At 38.2% G+C, this 22677-nt stretch overlaps 3 protein-coding genes across 9 annotated transcripts in view; 1 reads left to right on the plus strand and 2 right to left on the minus strand.

Moving 5' to 3' along the window:
- The window catches only part of myo9aa (myosin IXAa), a 137626-nt gene extending 128408 nt beyond the window's left edge, over positions 1-9218 (minus strand). For 3 of the 4 annotated variants that reach the window (XR_004630685.1, XR_004630682.1, XR_004630680.1), the window contains exons 1-3: positions 8976-9218; positions 8424-8504; positions 7841-7952 (exon numbers count right to left, since the gene is read on the minus strand). The gene's annotated coding sequence lies outside the window, so the exon portion shown is untranslated. The remainder of the gene's footprint in view (positions 1-7840; positions 7953-8423; positions 8505-8975) is intronic. The other variant, XM_034679611.1, reaches the window with a different exon arrangement.
- senp8 (SUMO peptidase family member, NEDD8 specific) lies at positions 1005-4506 on the plus strand. Of its 3 annotated transcripts, none has more exons than XM_034679617.1 (2): positions 1005-1026; positions 3121-4506. In XM_034679617.1, the coding sequence occupies exon 2, from the start codon at positions 3144-3146 to the stop codon at positions 3807-3809; it is 666 nt and encodes a 221-aa protein (XP_034535508.1). In that variant the 5' UTR covers positions 1005-1026; positions 3121-3143; the 3' UTR covers positions 3810-4506. The 3 variants fall into 3 exon arrangements, with proteins under 3 accessions (XP_034535508.1, XP_034535507.1, XP_034535506.1); XM_034679616.1 differs by lacking the exon at positions 1005-1026 and adding an exon at positions 1127-1140; XM_034679615.1 differs by lacking the exon at positions 1005-1026 and adding an exon at positions 1232-1363.
- Positions 9219-12206: 2988 nt separating the features above from the next.
- The window catches only part of gramd2aa (GRAM domain containing 2Aa), a 33016-nt gene continuing 22545 nt past the window's right edge, over positions 12207-22677 (minus strand). For both annotated transcript variants that reach the window (XM_034679478.1, XM_034679479.1), the window contains exons 6-12: positions 22395-22493; positions 19704-19775; positions 19551-19607; positions 18030-18207; positions 15656-15749; positions 13917-14021; positions 12207-13426 (exon numbers count right to left, since the gene is read on the minus strand). In XM_034679478.1, the coding sequence (XP_034535369.1) occupies positions 13423-13426; positions 13917-14021; positions 15656-15749; positions 18030-18207; positions 19551-19607; positions 19704-19775; positions 22395-22493 (609 nt within the window). In that variant the 3' untranslated portion in view covers positions 12207-13422. The remainder of the gene's footprint in view (positions 13427-13916; positions 14022-15655; positions 15750-18029; positions 18208-19550; positions 19608-19703; positions 19776-22394; positions 22494-22677) is intronic.

The raw sequence follows: 22677 nt of genomic DNA on the forward strand, positions 1-22677 counted from the left end.
CACATAATAATATAATAATAATAATAATAATAATAATAATACATTTTATTTATAAAAGCGCTTTAAAAGGTTCTCCAAGCGCTTTACATGAAAATACAATTTTACAATAGGAAGCAAAAGGAGAACAGTGAAGAAAGCAAATAAAAGCAAGGCAGCAAAATAAAACAAAACAAGAAAAAAAATCAATCAGTTATAGTTTAAAAGCCTTTGTAAATAGGTGTGTTTTGAGTCCGGATTTGAATTTGGTGAGTGAGGGAGAGAATCTGAGGTGTTGGGGGAGAGAGTTCCAGAGGGTGGGGGCAGCGACAGAGAAGGCCCTGTCCCCCCAGGTTCGGTGCTTGGGTTTGGTGAGAGGGGTGAGGAGGTTGGCGTTGGTGGAGCGGAGGTTGCGGGAGGGATTATATGGCTGCAGAAGGTCGGTGAGGTAGGAGGGAGCTAGGTTATGGAGGGCTTTATAGGTGATGAGTAGGATCTTGTACTGTATTCTGAAGGGGATGGGAAGCCAATGGAGGTTCTGGAGGACTGGTTCTGAGGTTCTGAGGACTATAATAGAATATAATATAATAATTATCTTTATTGAAACTCGAAAAATCATTGAGAGCGAAGTCCTCATTTACAATGACGACGAGCATATAAAAGAAACATTATAATGCATGACAAGCAAATAAAAGATAAAACCTTAAAATAACGACGATCAATTAAAAACAGACAACAATTAAAAAGTAATGTTAACACAAAGTCAGTTGAAACAGGTGCAATCAGAGGTTAAAAAGTTAAAAACTAATGATTTAAAATGCCTAAAAGAAACAAATGCATTCCTTTTTAGATGGCATTACATTGTTTGAATTTGTTTTTGTTTTCATTTTCCTTCAAAATATAAATGCTAAAAACTTTGCAGCCCCCAATGTTGCTTTGAACTAACCACATTTCGTCCATTAATAGATCAAAGACTACAGAACTTGTAAATCGGAGCTTCAAATGAGGACGTGAACGCATCCATGGATGGAGCGACTTAACAGGAAGCAGGCGAGAAATTACACGGCAGCTGTGCACACACTGAACACCACACATTTTTATAAGTTTGTTTAACAACATTAGAGGTTTTATTTTACTAAATTAACAACTGTCAGAGCTTTACTGGTATTGATTTATCTTTTTTTAAATATGTTTGTCTTTCCTCTTACATAGCTGCTAACTAAAGCATTTTTCATAAATCATCGCACGTATTGAAACAAACTGTTACCCTTTCAAACGATGCCGTGTCGCAAACGTTAACGTCCTCTAACGGTTTACGTTAGTCATTGCAATGAGGGACAAGGCTGCAGTTTTCGTGCTACTTTTGATTTGAATGTGTCATTTACAGGTATGAACATTAAATCAACTTCATATAATGTGACAGGTCAATGAACGGGCTGTGTTTTCGGGACTAAACGTGCGGTTATGCTGAGTTGTTTAGCTTCGTATGATGGTGAAAGCAGTGGGTAGCTAGCTCAGGCTAAATCTAAAGACTGTTTCAGCAGCTGCCTGCTAGCAAAAACCATGAAGTAAACGCATTGCAGTAATGTGACACTCCGCATTGGCATTACAGGACACCAACACCATGTAGTTTCTAAGTTTTCTGCAGACCACACGCCTTTGAAACTGTCTCAATGTAACACCTGTCTCTGTCTACGATAAGCTAGGTCGAGGTAACGTGTTGGAGTGAGTGAGACACTTTATTAAAGATATATTAGAATAATGTACAATGTGCCCCTTTATTGAGACTTTTAAACTTAAACTAAAAAACTATCTATTCAGTCCGGCTTTTGTGTAGGGTTTAACAATTTTATTACTTACATTTTACTGCCATATTGTTTTAAATGTTGCCTTATTATTTTACTAATTTTAATTGTTTATCTTATTTTATTTTTAGTTATTCACTCATATCTATTTTTAATTTATCTACTCAGTTTTATTGATATTTTTAGCCTTAATTTTATTTCAACTCTTACCCTTACCCTTTTTACATTTATTTATTTTAACTATTTATATTCTTAATATTAATTTGACGCTTTAACTTATTTTATTACACATATTTTATTGTTGTCAGTCTGCATTAGTCTCTCTTTTTTAAGAGATAATCCACATTTACATCCCTGATGTTAGCCATGTACGGCCATTAGTCTCTACTTTAAAATCTTTTTTTTGCCATTATTTATTTCTGCTTCTTTCTTGTTTTCAATCGCCATAAAGCACTTTGGGTTGCATTTCACTTGTATGAAAAGTGCTGTATAGATAAAGCTTGATTGATTGATTTATCCCAATGCAGAGCAGTTAAGAGAATCATCCTATGAACATCTTATATGAGCATCATATGAGTTTCTGTTGTGACATTTGCTACTTTGATTTGTGTTTAGAGCAATCCAAGACAATCGATAGATATCCTGCTATTGTCATTAATGCTTAATCATTTTTCAATTATTGTTTTTATACACTAACAGAAAATAATGCTAGGGGCCATTGCATCAACAGAGAACCAAAAATGTCACCTTCAAACTGCTTCGGCTGTCCGACCACTTCCAGTCTGTTTGCTTGACTTTGCTGATGCTGAGTGATCAGTTCATCACTGTGGCTCAGAGGTAGACTTGTTTGCCGGTCAGTGGGCGGCAGCTTGATCCCAGTTCCCACAGTCTACATGTCTGAGCATCCTTGGGCAAAGCACTGAACCCACAGCTGCTCCTGAGTGGCACAGCAAGTGGCGTATGACTGTGCACGGATGGTATGAGTCGATACTGATGGGCACTTTGCATCGACTGTAAATGCATGAATGTGTGTAAAAGTGCTTTGAGTGGTTAGAAGACTAGAAAAGTGCTTCATAAGTACAGTCCATTTATTATTGAAGCACTGCGGTAGAGTTGAAACTAACAGTGCTTTCATTATCCACAAATCTGCTGATCACTGTCTTGATCAATGGATTGATTGATTTGTACACAATATGTCAGAAAGTAATTAAAGTTAAGATACAATCAGTATGTTTAAGCCTCATGTTTTGATTTTAGGACCATTGATTTTGCTTTATCAATATTTTTGTTGTTTTTCAAGCTACTAAATTGTCATCACAGCTCTTCCTCTGTTTTCCAGACTGACACTTATAATACTGGAGGATGGATCCTGTCGTGCTGAGCTATCAGGACAGCCTGTTGCGGCGCTCTGATGTGTCCTTACTGGAGGGACCTTATTGGCTCAATGACCAGGTCATTGGTTTTGCCTTTGAGTATTTTGCCGCTGAGCGCTTCAGAGTCCTGGGAGACACCGTCACCTTCATTAGCCCGGAGGTCACTCAGTTCATTAAGTGCGCTTCTTGCCCCGATGAATTAGCTGTATTTCTGGAGCCGCTGGATCTTGCTTCTCGTCACTGGGTCTTCCTCGCTGTTAACGACAACTCCAACCAGACTGCTGGGGGATCCCACTGGAGCCTTCTGGTCTACCATCACAACTCCAACCACTTTTCTCACTATGACTCTCAAAACGGCAGCAATTCTTTGCACGCCAGGCGCATCGCCAGCAAGTTAGAGCCTTTTTTGGGTGCCGGGAGGAAAGCTCTGTTTGTGGAGGAGCCCTGCCCGTCACAGCAGAACAGTTATGACTGTGGTATGTATGTTATCTGTATCGCTGAGGCCTTATGTGAGAAGGTCAGGGTGGAGGGCTCACCTCGTCTTCCAGTGCAGATCATCACCCCAGCCTACATCACCCAGAAGAGGGCTGAATGGTGCAGACTGATCCAGAGTCTAGCTCAGACTGATCTCTGCTGTGCTCTGTCTTTCCCCTAGCACGTTGATTTCTCCTTATTATATGCAGAACAGCTGTCAGCTTCTACATATCTACTGCTGGAGCATCTTGAATACAATATACAACTATATATGATCAAATATATTTATATTTCAGCCGACTGCGTAATCAAAAAAGATAAACAAAGAAGAATATTTCCTGATTAATTGACCATTTGGTGTGATGTTTATTCCTTGTATATGCACAGCAAAATACAATAGTTAAACAAGAACACCAGCATGCCTATAAAAGGCAGTTGCTCCCTCGTTCATATTTAGTGAGAAAGAGAATATTTTATGTGGAAGAGGGGGAAGCACAGACCTTTCTTTTCTCCATTGTTTAAGTTTGGAGCGAATGTAGAAATGTTTACACAGATTATTGCTCAGGGTCATTTGAAATGAACTAAGATTGACAATAAGAATGTGAATTTTAATTTTGGCTCCTTCTTTATTTCAAACCTGTTCTTGTGTCGTTCTGTTTCTCCATTTGAACTTGTTACATCTACGGCTTCAAGCTCTTAATTTTTTAAATCTTATAAAGAAAACTGCTGTATGAGGGTGGCGAGCTCGCGGTGTGCTGTGAGTGTTTATATGACAAAGGGCAATGTTGAGTACTGGAATGTATGTTATGCTGACACAAGAGGAAAGTATTAAACTCATTGTATGTGAAGGTAATAAATCCTATTTGTAACATTTTTTATGACAAAAGTCTGAATAACTTTTGTGGTTTTTAGTCGGTTTTATTTCGTATACCAAGGAAGTACTTTGACATTCTCACTACGTTTACCATCAGCAAAGTTGACTTGACAAGACAAATGACAAGACAACTGATCCCGAAGCTACAAAATACACAGAGAATAAAACCTTCACTTTCACACTTCACAGAGATCAAAGATATTTACATAGCAACACCTTTCAATCAATCAATCAATCTTTATTTTTATAGCGCCAAATCACAGCAAACATTATCTCAAGACGCTTCTACAAACATAGCAGGTCTAGACCATACTCTATGTCAAATTATAAACAGATACCCAACACCAAGACCGGGTAAGACTCACAACCTTAATCCACCATTAGCATTGCACCTCACTGTATTTAGCTAGTTACAGCGGCGAGGGAAAACTTCCTTTCAACAGGCAGAAACCTCGAGCAGAACCAGACTCAATACTGATAACTGATTAAACAAAAACAACGGCACAAAATTCAGACTAAACTTCAGAATATGGCAACACACTATAAAAAACTTCAAAGGTTGATTCAGTCTTTGCTCAAAATGTGATTTCCAGCCCTGCAGAGAGGACTGTAGCAAGAGCTTACTGCATTTCAACAAATCTTATTACTGTGCTGTGACAGAAAGTAATTCGTACAAGAATAGAATAAGTTGATGGACTGCATGAAAGTAGCACTGAGACACTGATGCAGCACACTGTTAACTTCATTGTGTTTTGACTGCAAGGAGAGGAGTTCAACAGGCTGTCACTTTACAAGTTTTAAAAATAAATCATCTATAAAACGCCACAGCTCTCCTTTTAGAAAAGCACTGAATAATCCCTGATATCATTCTAAAAGTAGAATACAGGAAGCAGTACAAGCTGTCATCCAGTATTATAGTTTAAATGAAGAAAGCACACAGGAAGGCCAGGCTGTAAGACTTAACCATTCATACAGGCTGCGGCGTCTGACGTATTTATGAGCGAGGATAACTGTATCAGTAAGAGCAGATTTAGAGTTTCAACTTAGAGAGATATGCGGCAAATTGAAGCTGAGAATATCAAGACCCGAGGAGGGGGGGGACGAAGATGTTCCAAAGACGTTTCAAGTGCTGTACTATGTGACCACCTACACAGAGAGCGAAAGCTATGATAAGTCATTTCAAGATTGGGGTGCCAGTGTAGCTCAGTGCTTAAACAGCGTGTCCCATAAACAGAGGCTATCGTCCTAGTCATAGCGGAGACTGGTTCAATTCCTGTCCCTTTGCTATCATATGAAGGCAAAAATGCCCCGAAAAAACGACTTTAGAGAGGCCAACTTCAATCCTCATTAATAAAATGTTCATTTCTGTTTTCTTTTATTGGATCTTTGGGAGCAACCAGGTTTCGTTTTAAGATTTAGAAACAATGGAGAGGAGATTAAAAGTCTGAAGTGTGATTTCAAACAAGTGTCACACGACAGAACATGTGACTAATCATTTTTAATTAAGCACATGAAGAATAACTTGAAATACTCATTAGTCATATCGGACTAATCTGATTGCCATACACTGCTCCTAAAGTCACTCCTCTTGAGCTGTTCCCGCCCTCTGCTCTCCCTCCTTTGGCATCCTGAGCACATCTACATCTCAGAGGCATATTTCACCCAGCATAACCAGTCAGACAAGCCACCAGGGTTTACTATTGTTCAAATAAAATGGCACAAAGCCGGGGCATTCACCGCCCAGGCAGCACGCTGCATTAGTGAGACAAAGAGCACATTAATTTAGACAGATTTACTTCTAAATGGCCAGTTTACCGAGTCTACTCCATGATGATACAGACAAACCAAACCTGACTTTCTGTCCGTTGTCGTCTAAGCGCTTGGTGCTCTGAACCTACAGGAGTGCACAGAGGTTTTGTGTCGTATTTTGAAGGGATTTGACACAACAGCACCTAGTTATTTTTTGAGGAAAACTCAAACTGAGATGGATAAAACTAAATCCTCACAAAATCCTGTACCTTGCTCTTTGCTATTGTGGCAAATGATACACATATCTTTCAGTGGCATAAAACAAAGCCTCTTAGTATTGGTGATTTCGCTCTGTTCTAAAAAAACAGAAGGCTTACTGATAATCGCATCATAGGAAAGTAGAAAGTAGGCCATTCCTCACTTTTGGGACTCATGGCTCTTCACTGTGCATGTAGGTGCATATGCAATCAGCTTAACACACATTTAAGATTGAAATCAGAACTTAAGGTTTCACAGACAGTAAATAGACCAATAAATATGTCAAATAAAAAGTAGAGCAAAAAATGTATCAATTAGCAGTCAAAGTTAACATTTAATTCCTCAAATCATTCAGGAAATCACATGGAATCTGTAAAATGTCCATAACAAGTCCCTGGGAAGCGGCCTAGTTAGTCCTGTGTTTCATAGAGAAGGGACATAGAAATTTCAATAAAGCGCTTCAATGGGAACAAAATAAGTTTATGCCCCCGGGTGCAAGATGAGTCATCAACTTTTTCTATGCTGCATGAAAGGAAAACTCTACATTACCGTTAGGAATACCTACAGAACAACTTATTTGTTATTGTTGGAACATATTTGGGCATATAAGTGACAGTAGCTCATTTGATATAAATACAAGGATTTAAATGGTACAATAAGTTCTGACTTTCTACGTTCTTCCATTTAGAATCGCTCCCATTTTCTTGCCATCCTGCAAACATCATCCTCAGACTTTTACACCTGTTTTAATCACCTGACCTTTGTCTCTTTCCCCAATGACCCTGTCAGAACACACACAAGCTCCTTTTGCCAAATGATTGCTGGATTTTCAACGCTGCTTTACATCTGTGCTTTCCAGTCGCTAATTGATGAACCTCAATCTGTTCCTGAACCTTTTACCTGACCTGTTCCTGTGTATCCTTTGTACATCTGTCGGCCTATTAATCAAGATTCTACTTCAAAAGATCCTCATATAAATCATAATGATTCCTGTTTGCATGATTGTCTGCTTTTGGGTACTTTTCCTTGCTGCCACACACATCATGTGATGCTATAACATATGAGTCAGCCCAACGAGTAAATTAGCATCACTAGTTTGCTGTGTTAGCAAAGCGTTCGCCCCAAACAACTAATAAAGAGTTGCTCTATCAATAAGCTGTGATGCATGCTCTAAGGAGAAAACAGGTTTACTACAACCACTCTGAGTCCTAAAAACACACATTGCTGAACTATATATGGTTAGACTTGGCTTAATTCATGTTCATGTGTTTCCCCTCCTGTATAGACATTAACATACACAAACAAACAGTGCCTTTAGTGAACTCACTCACCTCTGTTCTTCATCTGTGTTGTGCGTTATTGATTTCAGAAGAAGCAGCCAAGATTTCTCCTCCAAGATCTCCAGGTGGTTCATATTTACTCGTCAGATTGAGCCCCTCAGGCCTGCAGTAGATACACATACACAAATACACACATACTCTTAAACAAAAACCATACAATTTCCATAATGCTAACTCAGAACTGTCTGTGACCCCTTCTTCATGACATCATGTCCTGCCTCATACATCTGCAACCAACTACAACAACAACAAGAAACCACTTTGGCTTCATTAACACCAGCAGGCATAGGAACCAGTTTGATTAAAACAAGCAACATCCTGTCGAAAGGCCAAAAAAAAGACATAGACACACATCCTGGACAGTACTGTTTCCAGGTGTGTACCCCACTGTAACATGTCTCTGCTGAGATGGAAGTAGGTCAAGCTCATATCCCAACACCAAATCAGAAAAGAGAAGAAAAAGGTAAATGCTCCACTGCAATGTGATGCGTGATTCCCCTCAGATAACATCCACCCATGTCCTCTATGGTAACAAACTGCACCAGTGAAAGGCACAGTCAGCAGCCAGGCTTACCTCCATAGATGAGGGGGGTTTCTTATATGGGCATATTTCTTCCCTACTGCAGAAAACTGATTAGAAACTGCTTATCTTGATCTGAAAGGAGACATGACAAAAATGAAGAAACTGGGGGTCCAACTTCCTTACATTAAATACAAATCCTCATATATGCCTTCTGACTTCTTAATGTTATCAACCACTGTCAGATACCAGGAGTAATGTCTCCCCTGAAGCACTCTGTAAATTAGCCGATGAATGAAAATAAAGAATTGATGTGCCATAAATGGATATAAAAACCTTTCAGATGTGCTTGATTTTCTAGATGGATATAGGCCTACACAAGTTCTTACTGTATGTGAGATGAGTGAATGAAACCACCCTGTTATTTATACAGTAAAGTGAATGTAAAGCAGTAAAAAGCATAAACACTGGGAAAGAGAAAACAGCTAACAGCATCAAAAATATCTAAACCACAGCTTGTCATTGCCTTTTTGTAATAATTTTAGAAACCTGTTAATAATGCGCAAAACACAAGCATGGGAAATGCTACAAGACAGATTGTGTTACCTTAAGCGCTAGGCTGCCTTCTTTCTCCTGTTTGGAAGTTTAACCAGCTGCTAGCGGCTAGCTTAATCAGCTGTGAGCAGCTAGCTTAACTAACAGCTAGCTAAACCAGCTGCTAGCTGCTAACTAAACCAGCTACAGATTGCAAAACAAAATAATACTGCAAAAATGTCAGACAAATACTTAAAGTCGTTTTATTATCCAAATTGTCAGAAATGAGTCATTCTGTTGAACAGCTCAAGCTAAAATATAAAATATATATTTTTAAAACCCTGTTTCCTCATATTTATGCTTCTCACATGTCTTCTACTAACAGCCCTCTGTAGCCTGTGTCACTTGGTGAACTTGTTATCATATCAAAGCCACTGATTCTGGCTAGAGCATATTGACTGAGTTACAAGGAACCACACATCTTTCAGAGATGGGCTTGCTGGGTTGAATTAGTTTTTGCTGGAAGAACGAAACCAATAACCCAAAGAGTTCATGATGATGTGCAGATGCTAACACAGGGAGAATGATGCAGATAGGAAGATCACAGTTAGGTGGAAAATTAAAAGGTAGTTAATTTCATTATTAACAGAAAATACAAAAAAACTTTAAAACAATAAGTATCATGAAACTCATGCAAACAAATAGTCTTATTATTGAGTATAGCTTCTCCCTTACACACTAAAATGTAATGTTTGGATGGTACAAGAGTATTTTGTACTGAAAGTTTGCAGCTATATTGTATTCACACATTGACTGGTTTCCCATTTCCCCAGATTGACTTAAATCAGCTCTCCAGAGAATGGGTGTGAACTTGTCTCTCTGTCAATGGTGGGCACATGAATGTAAAAATATAGTGAAGCTATCCAACTTGTTTGTGAATACTGGGGCGTGTCTGTGGTCACAGCCAACCTCCGTTAATCAAAACATGTGGTGTCATTGCAATCTGGTCCTTTGAGGTCTACTGGCAGAGGATAAATGAACATTTAGCCGTTAAAACTTTGAGGTAGCCGCCTTTATTTTTTACATAAACTTTAAGTAGTGTGTAATGGGTTCAGGTTGGCTGTTTTTCCATGGAAGTAAAACACTATTTGTGGTGAGTGTTTTTTTTATTTTATACAGAACTGGCTGTGTTTTTTTAACATCCAAAGCAGACCTGTTGATGCCCTAATATCTAAATACACTGTTGAATTAAATGTGTTCTAATTTCACACATTTTCACATAATGCTAAATTCATTTTAAAGAGTATTTAAGCTCCTGTGTTGAACTTTCTGTTAGGATCCATTTATGCACCCCCTGTGGAAAAGTGGGTTCCATCTTTCTGAATAGAGGATAAATCTCACCCTGCTTTCTTTAAACAGTCGACTGTATCATTCACATGTGGGATAATTCTGTATGGCACTTGTAATATTATTACGTCTGGATATTTGGTTCCAAAATCCCCTCCGATAGGAAGAAATGTGCAGCATATTGAAGCACAATTCATAAAATGATTAACAGTAATGTACTTGGATTGTGATCTTTGCAGACATGGACAGATTTAATGTACAGCTGAGGTAATGCTCTCTGGAGAACCTCCATCAATGCAGCCCTTATGTGATGATTTTACATGTGTGTAATTCAAACCATTACCCTGAAGTTACAGTCAGCATTCGCCTTCACACCGCAGAGGTCAAAGGTCATCTGAAGCACATTCCAGGACAGACAATACGGCTCCCTGGAGGTATGGAGGAGGCTGTAGCTTGTCTGGCCATTTGCTTCGACCTGCCCAGTTACTCTGCAGCTAAAACTGTCTTCACACACTCACAGTGTGACAGTGTTTGGCCCCTGCCCTTTGTTCTCCTTGAGGTCTCCAGATAAATTAGCTGCAGCTTTAGCTAAAAAAAACCTGTAAACTAAATATAGAACATGGAAAGAGAGATTTAAACATCAGGACATGTCAAATCAGACCCCTCTCCTTTGATAGTCAGATGGTGTGTTCAGGATCTGTTGTGCAAGATTCCTGGCATATTCCACAGACAGTATCAGTGTTGACCCTCTGAACCAGGTGTCTTCCTCTCTGCCCCTAGTCTCTCTTTTCACTGTGGGAACTATGCCACCTGTCAATCATTTAGGTTGCCATGGTGTCCAGGTGCTCAAGTCTTTGAAGTGCCAAACAGCTTTTTTTCTGGCATTGTTCTAAAATATTTAACAATAGGTATAATGCAAATCAATTTAGCAATTCAAGTTTCTATGTTTTTTTGTGCAGATGTGTACTAAAAGCTTTGTAGCCTGCATTGATGAAGTAAAATCCATGATCATATGACTCTTGAATATAATTCTAACATGTGTGACAGTTTGCATAACTTCAATGTAAAATTCAAAACAAAGGAAGTTTTTTTGTATTATTTCTAGTGAAAAATGTCTCATTGGACTCAACTTAATTAAAGAAATGTTACCGGCACATTTTTCTTACACCATTGGCAAATGTTTTCTCATTACAAGCATTTCAGGTCTTACTTTTGGTTTGTTATATCATGGAATAAGACGTTAATCTGGGTCTGTCCGGTGAATGTGGTTTACAAAAAGTCTAATATGAGTTTATTTTACTTGAAATTAGACAAACACAGTTGTGCAGTTTTGAGTTTTTGCAGTGTGACATGCTGACAAGGTATATATTATATGATCATTGTGCAATAAGAGAGTTCATATTTGCTGTTAGCAAAGGGTAAATAAGCAGGGGGTCCTGAAGGGGTTAAGAGTGGTTCCAGCTCTGTCTTTAGTTTTCTTCTTGTACTTGATGTGTTTTGACAAATGTATCTGTTGTTTAACCTGACCCTCTTTTCCAGCATTAAGCTAATCTAGACTGCAGATGACTATATTTACAAGAAATGGGACTGGTTTTGAAAATTAAAACTACAAACGTTGTTTTGTAAACTGAAATCAATTTCTGACATGTCATTGATCATATAAAAAAACTATCAAGGTTGTGACTCCAGCTCTCTTTTGATATCAGTTCAAGGGTTTATGTTTCTGTGTGGGTTTATAAAACTGAAGTTTGTTGAGTTCATGTTGCCTGTTGAAAACCCATCACATGTCAAACATTTATTTGTTTTCCGTGACTAAAGCCAAGGTTGGTTTTTGTAGCTTCCAAACAGTTGACATTTCAGAAAAATACATATTTCTCTGAACCGTGAAAAGTGACAAGCTATTATATTGAAACTGAAACATGTGGAAAAAAATTAGCTGCTGGTGTTCAGCCAATGCTCCATATTTAATTTATTAAGCATCTAGTGCTTCAGCCAACATCCTGTTCCAGTTTTATGATTTAGGCTGGGTGTTTAGGTTACAGAAATTTGCTGTGCTGTTGGAGTCGAGGCTTTTCATGGTGGTCCTGTACGCAGAGTCAGGTTAGCAGGGGACGCTAAAGAAAAAGCCCAAAAACATTATTTATCTATGGTGTGTCTCCAATTTAATTTATACCAATTTCACAAACTAGTCTAGGACATTTTATCATTTCTGCAAATTCAATAAAATATCCCCAGACACACAGATGATAACATAAACACTCATGTATTAGTCTTTGGTGACTTCATTTTTAAGGTACAAAAAAACACACACTGGGTATTTCTTTTCACACAGCAAATTAGAACAACTAAAAACTATAAATTAAGCATTTCACCTACCTAACCATCTCATTCACATTATATCTCATAACCATATCTATTATCTCCAGCACACAACAGTTTGATGGCAGGTAACTTCATTCAGTCAAGTTTAGAATTTCTCCTTTCCATAAATACCTTCAGAAGTGACATCTGAGTACCTATCATCACGCAAAAATAAGATCTTAACTTTTAAAATAGTTGCATATATTTGATATGTGGACATATTATAAAAGTGCATTGTTGTTGTAGCTTTCCTACAGAGGGATGTGGCAAGAGCTCACCAGAAAAAAAACAAAAAGCATTAGGATTAGTCTGTTTGTTTGCAAACAAAATATGTAAGATGATTTGAATGAGTTATAAAAAACTTGGCTAAAACATCTTTTAAGAACAGCTTTACAAGATATTAATGTCTTGAATTATCTCTTTCTATCCTTCAACACCCATCCATCGGTGCCTCAGAAAGCAACTGTGATCTGCTCACTATTTAAGGGTTAAAGGGCTTTACATTTCAGTGTCATGTGGGAGGAAGAGGGCAATCGTTATTTACAGTAAAATCTACTTTAAAGTCAGAAATAATAAATAAACAAGTCTCTTTGCATAGCCTGGAAGTGATCACTAAGTAGGGACTCATCCCGCTCAGGGGAGGTCCTTCAGACGCCTGGACATGGATTGACGTGGCTCTTTCATGTGTGGCAGGGTTCGGGGTTGATGTTCTCTGGGCTTTGAGGCTGGTCCTGGATCGGTTGCAGAAGGGCAGCATCAACTCAAAGCATGAAGAGAGGAAGTAGCAGCCAATCACAGCAGAGAGCAGTGGTTACCTGGGCAAGAAGAAAGCAGCCAGGATGAGGACTCGGGTAATCAGAAAGAAGCGCACAAATCAACTTTTACAGTTACAATGATCGCAGAACACAAACTCACATATACACTGCTCAGTATAAGAGAGTCCAATATCTGACTATTGATAACTAAGAATCAGAACACATACAGGAGCAGCTAATCAACTCTGATCAGATTATATCATAGATCAGCCTGGATTGTTTAATCTATTTTGATGTATAAATATTTTCTGCTCAATTAACATGTCGTAAAATAAGGTAAACCACGTATTTCAATATAATGAGCACAAATCTTTATGATCAAAACTACTTTTGTAGTCTAACACCTTTACCTTCCATGCTTAAATCTCAATCCTCATGTATTTCTTAATATATCAGGTATATTTCATGTAAATTTATATTTCATGCCTTTTAAACATCTGTCATATCATATCATATAATAGTGATGATGCAGCTGACATAAAAGTGTTACCTCTCTCTTAGGGGTAGATTTGGATTACTGAGGAAGGACAACTGCTGCTCCAGACTGCACACTCGAAAGGCCAGGTAGCACGATGACAAGATGAGGAGAATAATACTGAAGCAAGAGGAAAGGAAGAAACACAGATTAATTTCATTTAAAATGTATAAATTCCTTCTTAGGATCTCTTCTACTGTGAACACTCGAATCCTCTGTGGTTGAAGACATCTGTAATGTCATTTGATGAACACTAGGTGGCAACATTGACTTTCTCTAAAGTAATCATGGCCAGACTCCTTTTAAAAGTCAGTTTAAGTCTATCTCAAAGGTCTATAGAATTTGTTTTGAAAGTTGTGCCATGAATACACAATACTTTGCTACTACTGCTGAGTAGTTCCCTTCTAAAGATGTATATTGTTGTGTTATAAGTATTTCTGTATTGTTTGTTATTCAAGGTTCAAGGTTCAAGGTTACTTTATTCGTACACGTAGGTAGATTTTGTTCGCAGTGAGTCAGCCTCCGTTTAACATCAAACCAACAAACAGCACAGGGCAATACATAACAAACAAAGTGACAAAGTTATACTCTGTCCAAGCAGGTAGTTTCTAGGTCATTTGTTAACATTTGTTAAAACAATTCACATAAATGTTTAGTGTATCGTTACATCAAGGTAAATCTTTTTGATGATTTGTACTCATTGCATGTAAATGAAATTAAGCGCAGATTGTGTAAAATGCACATGCAATGCATAACTACACAAAAATGATGTAGTATTAAAGAAAACAATGCTAATTTCTTTACGAGGTGTTTTGGATGCTGTTTGTTTAACTTGTAAAAACAGTCCTGTTTTCCATAAAACTCAAGAGGCCGAGAGAGAACTCTTCACACTTTTTGCTGGATCTGGATCCTCTCACAAGCGAGGACTAACAGCAGATCTGACTCACCTACAATAAAAAGTTCTTCCTTTTTAACGTAAAGTTTTTGTGTAACAAGCTGCTATGATATAAATATGCTGGCATTTATAACCTGATAGTGAAGTGTTTTCCTGGTGTTCTCTAGAGATTGTTAAGGATGTGAAATATTTTCAGCCAGGCACAATCACATCATAAAACAGTTAGTTTCTGAACATATCAGGACATATGCTACAGAGCTATAGTTGTGCTTTCAGATAAGCATGTCAAAGAAGATTGGACTGGTTAGCTTGGATTACAGATACTTCAGAATGTTGTTTGGCCTTATTACATGCATTAGGTTTTCTATTTCAAGCATGAATGTAGAGTCTCTATTAGTCTGCCTCATATGGATTTAATCTGGAAGCTACAAGACTGAAATTTGTCATGTCTCCTCTCCTCAACAGAGGTCATAGGTCACCATCAGCGATAAGACCAATCTTCATGGGAAGATAGAGATTTATGGCTGTCTCAGGGACACTGACGGGTCCTTCATATTCTCTGACAGCATGTGGTCAATGTGCTGCCCTGCTGAAGGGGAAGTAAGGAGGGCAGGAGTATGACTTAATAGTAAAGCGTCATAGTTACATTTTGTCAGATGAAGGGAAACTTCAGTGTGTAAAACTGCAAACCAAAAAGAGTTTCAACACCTCTGATCCCCTGTGTTCAGTCTGACTTGTTAAATTGCCCACTATTTATACCTCCATGTTAGTGCTCACAGCGTGTGTAGGAGCGAGTCAGCTGTTGGCGAAGGTGAAGGTGGTGTTGTTGGTGTGAGTGTGTGTCCCTCTGTATACTCACAGCAGGGTGAAGAACTTGAGCAGCTGGTACTCCATCTGGCCCAGCTCTGTCACCGGCTCTGATAAAAGACCTCTGTCTGTCTGCAGAGCTCGCTCTGGAATCGACATACACACATGAACACACACTTTAACAAAAACCATTAAGAGTACTTGGCTTGGCAACATAATAACCCCATCAGGCCTCTTGGGTCATGAGGTGGAGGTCTTAAAGCTGTAGCCAGAGTTAGATCCAGGTCAAGTGACTGTGGTCCTGCTCTCAGAAAATAAAGTAAACTCCACTCACAATGTTTTATGTGCCTACGTTTTCGTGTATTCATATTCTGTCAGACGTACAGAGTCCATTTGTTATCAATTGTGCTATAAAAAATAAGATTGACACTGCATAACAAGTTTTACTTTTCACAGTCAACGCTCATCTGTTGAAATTGAGACACTTGCACTTCGGAGTTTTAAAAAATGACTCATGTAAAAAGGTAAATCTAATTAATTATGCCGTCTTTGTTTTAAAGTCTAAAATTGTATTAGGATAAGAGCTGAAAAAAAACATCTATAATCTTAAGACACGTCAAACAGAGAGACACACATTTGCAGATTCATTTAGCTTTGACCTTCAAACTTTCTGCTCAATTTTCGGTATTCTGGATCTTATGAAGACTTACCGGTCTTTACTAGATCGCTCTGTACATCACTGCCCGGTTGATAGAGTGTGTTACTTTTACTCTGTAATTGCTGTTTTTCGTTGTTTTAGTGGAAGATGCTGGGTGTGACGGTTCATTGCGCGACTGGTCAAGCACCTTACAGGGTCTCGAGCTTCCTTTGTTTCCTTTGTTTTTCTTTCATTGATCTTTGAATATTTTGGGGTCTATTCTGTGAATAAAGCTCAGTTTTAAATCTTTACTTTTTGTTGTGTCCCTTTTTATACATTATATTGTGGTCCCCACTTTTCAAGCCTATATTTCTTTGTGTTATGGAGGCTGCAATCCTTTGAACAGCAACTATACATCTATGAGTAGTCTCTGAACTGACTTTAACATCCTTTTTAAACTATTTTGTTAATCATTATCTGATTATACTATTAATATATTACACTTCCTGTGTGTTAAGCAGTGGGCTATAACTGTATTTAATGTTGCAGTCCTGTTTGTACTAAGTAAGAAAGCTGAACGCTGAACACACCATGACTATGTGGTTTTCACTGTGTGGACTATGTGGTTACTTGTTGGCGGTATAATAAAAATAAATCACACTGTGAACTCTATATTCTGTGGTTCATAAAAATTATCCCCACCTCTCTTACTTACTTGACAGCTATGGTTAGTGTGTGTGTTTGAAATAAAGCTCCTATAATACATGTGTTGACTCAGGTTATACCTTTAAGTCAGCATATATCTTTTAATTATATTACACCCCAGCCTGACACTCCACCTGTGAGCTGTGACAATGTACACAAAAGCTCCTGATGATCAAATATCCAACATGTATCAAAGGACAACATTATTGTAGGTTAATATTTAGAATAGATCTAAAGCCTGTCAGTATATATTTGTCAGAGTGTCCTCAGACAGCTCTGACAGCAGACATTGTTTGGTGATAATCTCTACTTAATCTGCATCCGCCCAAAGCGTTTCAATACAAGCATGCACATGGTTTAATCTCCATGTGGAGCTTAATGTGTGGTTGCATAAGAGAGATGTTGATGTCCAAAAGCAATTACTCTTTCTCTCTCTCTCTCTCTCTCTCTCTAGAACTCACCATGCTCTAATGAAATGAAAACCTACAAACACACCCACACACACACATGTATCCACCCGATTTTACTCCATATTCTTGCCTCAGAGTATAAAAAGATGAGGAAGTCAGACGGTTGTCATGTATTTAAGGGACACAGTAATACGATGTATTACAGACTCCGTCCTCGGTTGATCTAATATTGTTAACAGTATATTGCTGAAAGAGCAACTTTCACATCATGTTTCACTGAAGTACGATATGTGCTAAATATGTGTATACACTCACACACAATTATGAAGCATTAACATTTTTACTGTGTTATATTGTAATACGAGCTTACTCTCACTAGTCATAGGCTTACCTTTTCAAAACTTAATCCTATAAACTAAAACAACAAAGGGGCATCATTTAAATCCTGCTTCACTCTTTAAGGACTCAACAACATGATGCATGTCAAAAGTCACAATTTAAAACACTACAATGTAATAAAAGGAAAATGCTACATTGAAAAATGAATACTAGCAGACTGTTGCAGCACCCAACTAGCTGATTCTAACATAAGCCTGAAATCTGAGAGTATATGGCCCTGGACTTTACATCCACACAATAACAGAACATGGTCAGTGTTTGGACACTTTTATCACCTTCCAGCAGTTGCTCTGATTTGAAGGGTACGTCAGCTGGGCTCAGGCTGCTGGTCGAGTTACCCAGCAGGTCAGGAAGGGAGGAGGAGACAGACACCACTGAGGGTTTCCTTCTCCACTTCAACACTGATGGGAATTCAGCAACTGCTGGAAACTCATCTGCAGCCGGAAACTCGTCCTGTGGCACAGAGGAGAGGAGAATACGCTGTAAAGACGGTAATACAACTTGAAATGTGAACGTTTAGACAACTTAACGATGAAATGTTGTCACCACAGTTGCTAGGCGGTCGAACAAATTACTTTTATTTATATAGGTCTCATGCTGGTCTCATGTAGCTGTAGTGCAGCAGCCTGCCACTACCGCCATAATGCTATAATGCTCTACTACCCAAATGTAAACAAACATGGATGACTGATGGCATTTCATAGCTCGTGGTTTGTCAGTATTTTGATCTATAAAATGGAGATATGTATGTAGGCTGTGTCTCATTAAACTGGCACATAACCACACAACCTGAGGAATAGGTAACCAGCACAGGCCTCCAGACATTAACCTGCAAGGAGGGCAGTGGTGCTAGCTTTGCTAACTTTAGCCACACCTTGCAAACCAATTTGACATTGTTTTCCCAAAAACTCTGTGACCCGGTGTGTAGCTATGTCAAATCACTTGTGTTCCATCTGACTGTTTTCTGAGTATTTTCTTATCTTTAGAGTATTCTCTATGTCGTAATTTAAATTTGTGTTTCTATGAACAGGAAATTAGTCGCTTTGGAACATCCTTTGATACAACTGCAACTCACAAGTGATCCAAGACTGAAGGAGTTTGAACATCTCAGGAACCAGCACACTAACTTTGAATTCATCATTATACATTAGATGGGAAAGAATTGCCGTTAGTTTTTATATGGATTCAAAAGTTATATGTTATAAACAGTTTAGGGTACCAAACCTTGAATATTAACTTGAACTACTACAGCCTATGCAAACTACAATGCAAGCTTTATTTAGCAAAGATGTATCCTTGATAGTTCTGTTGATGTGTTAACATGATTAAAAACTCACGCATCTTAATATACTCAGGGTTTCAAATGAGGAAAACCTTGCCAGAGTGTTTTGGCACCATGAAGAAAGTCCCCTTCATACGTTCAATACTTTCAGTCTAGATTAAAGAGTGATCAAGAGCGTACATGTTGATAGAACTTGATTGTTCCTTAATATAAAAGCTGTTCAGTGGCAGAGGAGCGTATACTGCAAACACACAAGGTGACCTCACAGAGCTCTTTGATAACATCGTGCAGAGACGGAGATATTTCACTGTCAGGTAGCAGCTCTGACAGATGATCGATTGATCGTGTCTGTGTAGGAAGGAAAGCCATCCCTCAGGTCAGGAGTAGCTGTTAGCGAGAGTTGTCAGTGTCATTAAAAATGTTTTAATGCCTATAAACCACCAGACGTTAAACTCCCACACATTTTGATCTTTATATTTTTATGATGGTTTATAAAAGACCTGTTATAACATACCAACGATAAGGTCGGCTCCTCCATGAACTGCTTCAAGCTCAGACTCTTACCGTTGACCTAGAGGGAAAAAAGTAAACACATGTTTAACCGACATGTGCCATAAACAGTGCAACACGAATAGCTGCATTCATGGATGTGTATGTGTCTTCTTACCTGTAGGTGTGTGCAGATCCTGCGTAGGACATCGTACACACTGTCTCTTGATAGCAGAGATACAAATACATACTGGTGAAATAAAAACAGAAGCAGTGATTTAGAAAATCTTGCTGTTATTCATTTTTGCACTATAACCTCCGAGAATATTGTTTACAAAGGTCCTTTGAAACTCTTTGGAATTTACATTACACAAGAAAACAATTATAGCATGCAGTTTTATTTAAAACTATGGCATTTCAAATGTATACGCATACAGACATTGAAAAGGTTTCTATTGTACAGATTTTCATTTATAACTGAAATTAAGTTGCATGACAGATGATATAACAGGTTGATTTGTCCTGTCAAGGACATAAAATAGTCCTTTATGGCCCTTAAAGTTTGTTGTTAGATTTGCAATCATACAAAATGTTGTCATGTACAGACATAAGAGTACATTTCTGCCAGGAATGATTTGGAAAAAACACATTGAGAATACAAAAATATATTTTTTAGTGGCATAGAGAGTACTTTTCTTCTAGTTACATTTGTATATATGAACAACAGGTTGATGACAGCTGCACCAAGTATTCTTACAATCTGTATCAATATCAGTGAGACCTACGAAGTGTATCTGTGAGTGTTAGAAATACTTCGTTACTGAGTCTGCGTTCTTTATCAGTTATTTCTGTCCAAGCGGATTCACAAACAGTCCTGCTTTATCTCTCCTGAAGGTCATGTTTGTGAAAGAGCTGAAAAATTACAAATGTGGCGACACCAGCTGTAAACTTTGTTCCACATAAACAGAAGAACCAGCCTCTGTCGTGTTTAGCAGTACAGTCATACTGCACAGTCATGTATGTGTGTAATATGCATTATGTAATGCATATTACACAATCCTGCAGACATAATGTATGAGGTGAAAGATATTTGTCCTTGAGCTGTATGAGACACAGTGTTCATGCGCTCTGACAAAGGTGGGGATTAAGTTGTGTAATTCTGAAATAATACAAATAAGGGAGGATTGATTTGAACAGAAGAATGTAAACAGTTATTTTACCCTGGCTGGGTTGTGCTCAGAGCAGCTGACTTTACACGTATGCTTCAATAGGGAGAGAAATTGGAAGCATGTGACTATTTGAAGGTGACGACAGACACTGAGATAGTATCTGGTGCACACGTAACAGACCTCAGAACGACAGTCCACAGATATTCAGCTTTTTGTTTTTGCATTCTTCTTGTAAATATGCCCTGTTCCTCTTCTTTTTAAATATTAGGGTTAAAATGCAACTTAAATTTACTTTAGGAAGTGCAATACATGCTTAATGTGGTGTACATGAATGAGTGTTTAGTAGAGTGCATGAATGAGTGTTTAGTAGAGTGCATGAATGTCTGAGGAGCAAATCAACAAGTTTTTCTCCCAAAACTAACCCACATTTTGAACAAATTTTACTCTATATTTTGCTAACAGGGTAAGACAGCCATGCTAACAGTGCAGCTTTATGGGTGGTAATATTGGTCCATTTGTTCGCTAAAGTCCAGAATGGAGTATTAATTACTGTTGGATGGATTTAAAAAAACACTTTTAGTCACCAGTGAATAAATCCTTCCACAAATGATCCCTTGAGACATTTCTTTTATCACCTCCTGATATGTAGACCTATTTACAGTTTAAGGTGAGGTGATTTAACTACTTCATACATTGCTGACAATCTGCTTAACATGTTAATGGGCTGTAAGGATTAATCTGAAATACTCAAGTGACCCCCTGATTATTCATTCATTTGGTGGGGGTTAAAAATTGGTTAACAATTTGGTTGGTAACAAAATATCTACAAAGTAAATAGTTATCAGCTTTATTATGTATTTAGTGCTAATCTGCCAATAATAGTATGAGAACAAATTCAACTATGATGTTGACCTGCTTAAGGGAGCCAAGCTCTGTTATGATACACATCTACCCACTCCTTCTACAATACGTTTTAGGATTTCTTAAGACTTTGGTGAAGTAGAGAATGTGTGTTTTTGAAATGTGACTTGTTTTCTGAAAATTTCAAGGCATCATTTATTATATGCCAAGGACGAAGCATATGGTAGAAATGCATTTTCAGCCAAGATGACTAAACATAGTGAGGTAGTCTTTATTCCCACTGAAATCTTTAGGACTACAACGTCAACTAAAATCTGACTCAAATGCAAAATGAGAAAGAGGACACTGATATGAAAACTGAGTTCAACTGACTAAATGACTAAGGTGAAAACTAAATTTAAATATGTTGTCAAAATAACACTGATGACTACTCCACTTTTTCACTCTCTTATCTGTTTAGTGTTCTCTAATGTGCTATCTAGATTTCTTTTAACAATGCTAACAGCTTTTCAAAATTGTCACCATGTGCTAATGTTAGCTCGTTCATTATCATCAGTCATGTGTTGTATGAGCTGGCACAGAAGCTTGAAAGTACATTATGTCTTTGAAAGCCCCACTTGATGACAGGTTGATGTGACAGAAAGTTAAGCCCCTCTGAACGTTTCCCTAATGGCGGAAAAACCCTTCACTCTCTCGCTCCACCAGCCTGGGTCTCCACTCTGCTGCTATCTATAGCATGGTGTTGTTTTTTCCATCACACCTCCCCTGGAAACTACATCCCCGCTGCGCTAATCAGCATAAGTATTTTAATTCAAAGAGACTGTGATGGAAGTGGTTACCTTCTGGCCAGTGTCTGTGGTGATAGCCAAGCCATTGGGCACGAGTCCCGCTGTTTTGTGCTTCTTCACCAGCCTCACAGAAACAACAGGGATAGCCACCTACAGAGACAGAAAAAAGGCACAAAAATAACATTAGAGGAGGATGAGGGAGGCATATTTAAGAGCCAGGTGATACGTTATAGGTGAGATAACAACATTAATGTGTCAGACATTAAAACGCACACTGGAAAAGCTGGTGGATAGAACCGGTGGACATGAAACGTGTCTCATTTCAGTCAGAATG

Source organism: Notolabrus celidotus, chromosome 3, assembly GCF_009762535.1.
Source record: "Notolabrus celidotus isolate fNotCel1 chromosome 3, fNotCel1.pri, whole genome shotgun sequence".
NCBI classification, from domain to species: domain Eukaryota; kingdom Metazoa; phylum Chordata; class Actinopteri; order Labriformes; family Labridae; genus Notolabrus; species Notolabrus celidotus.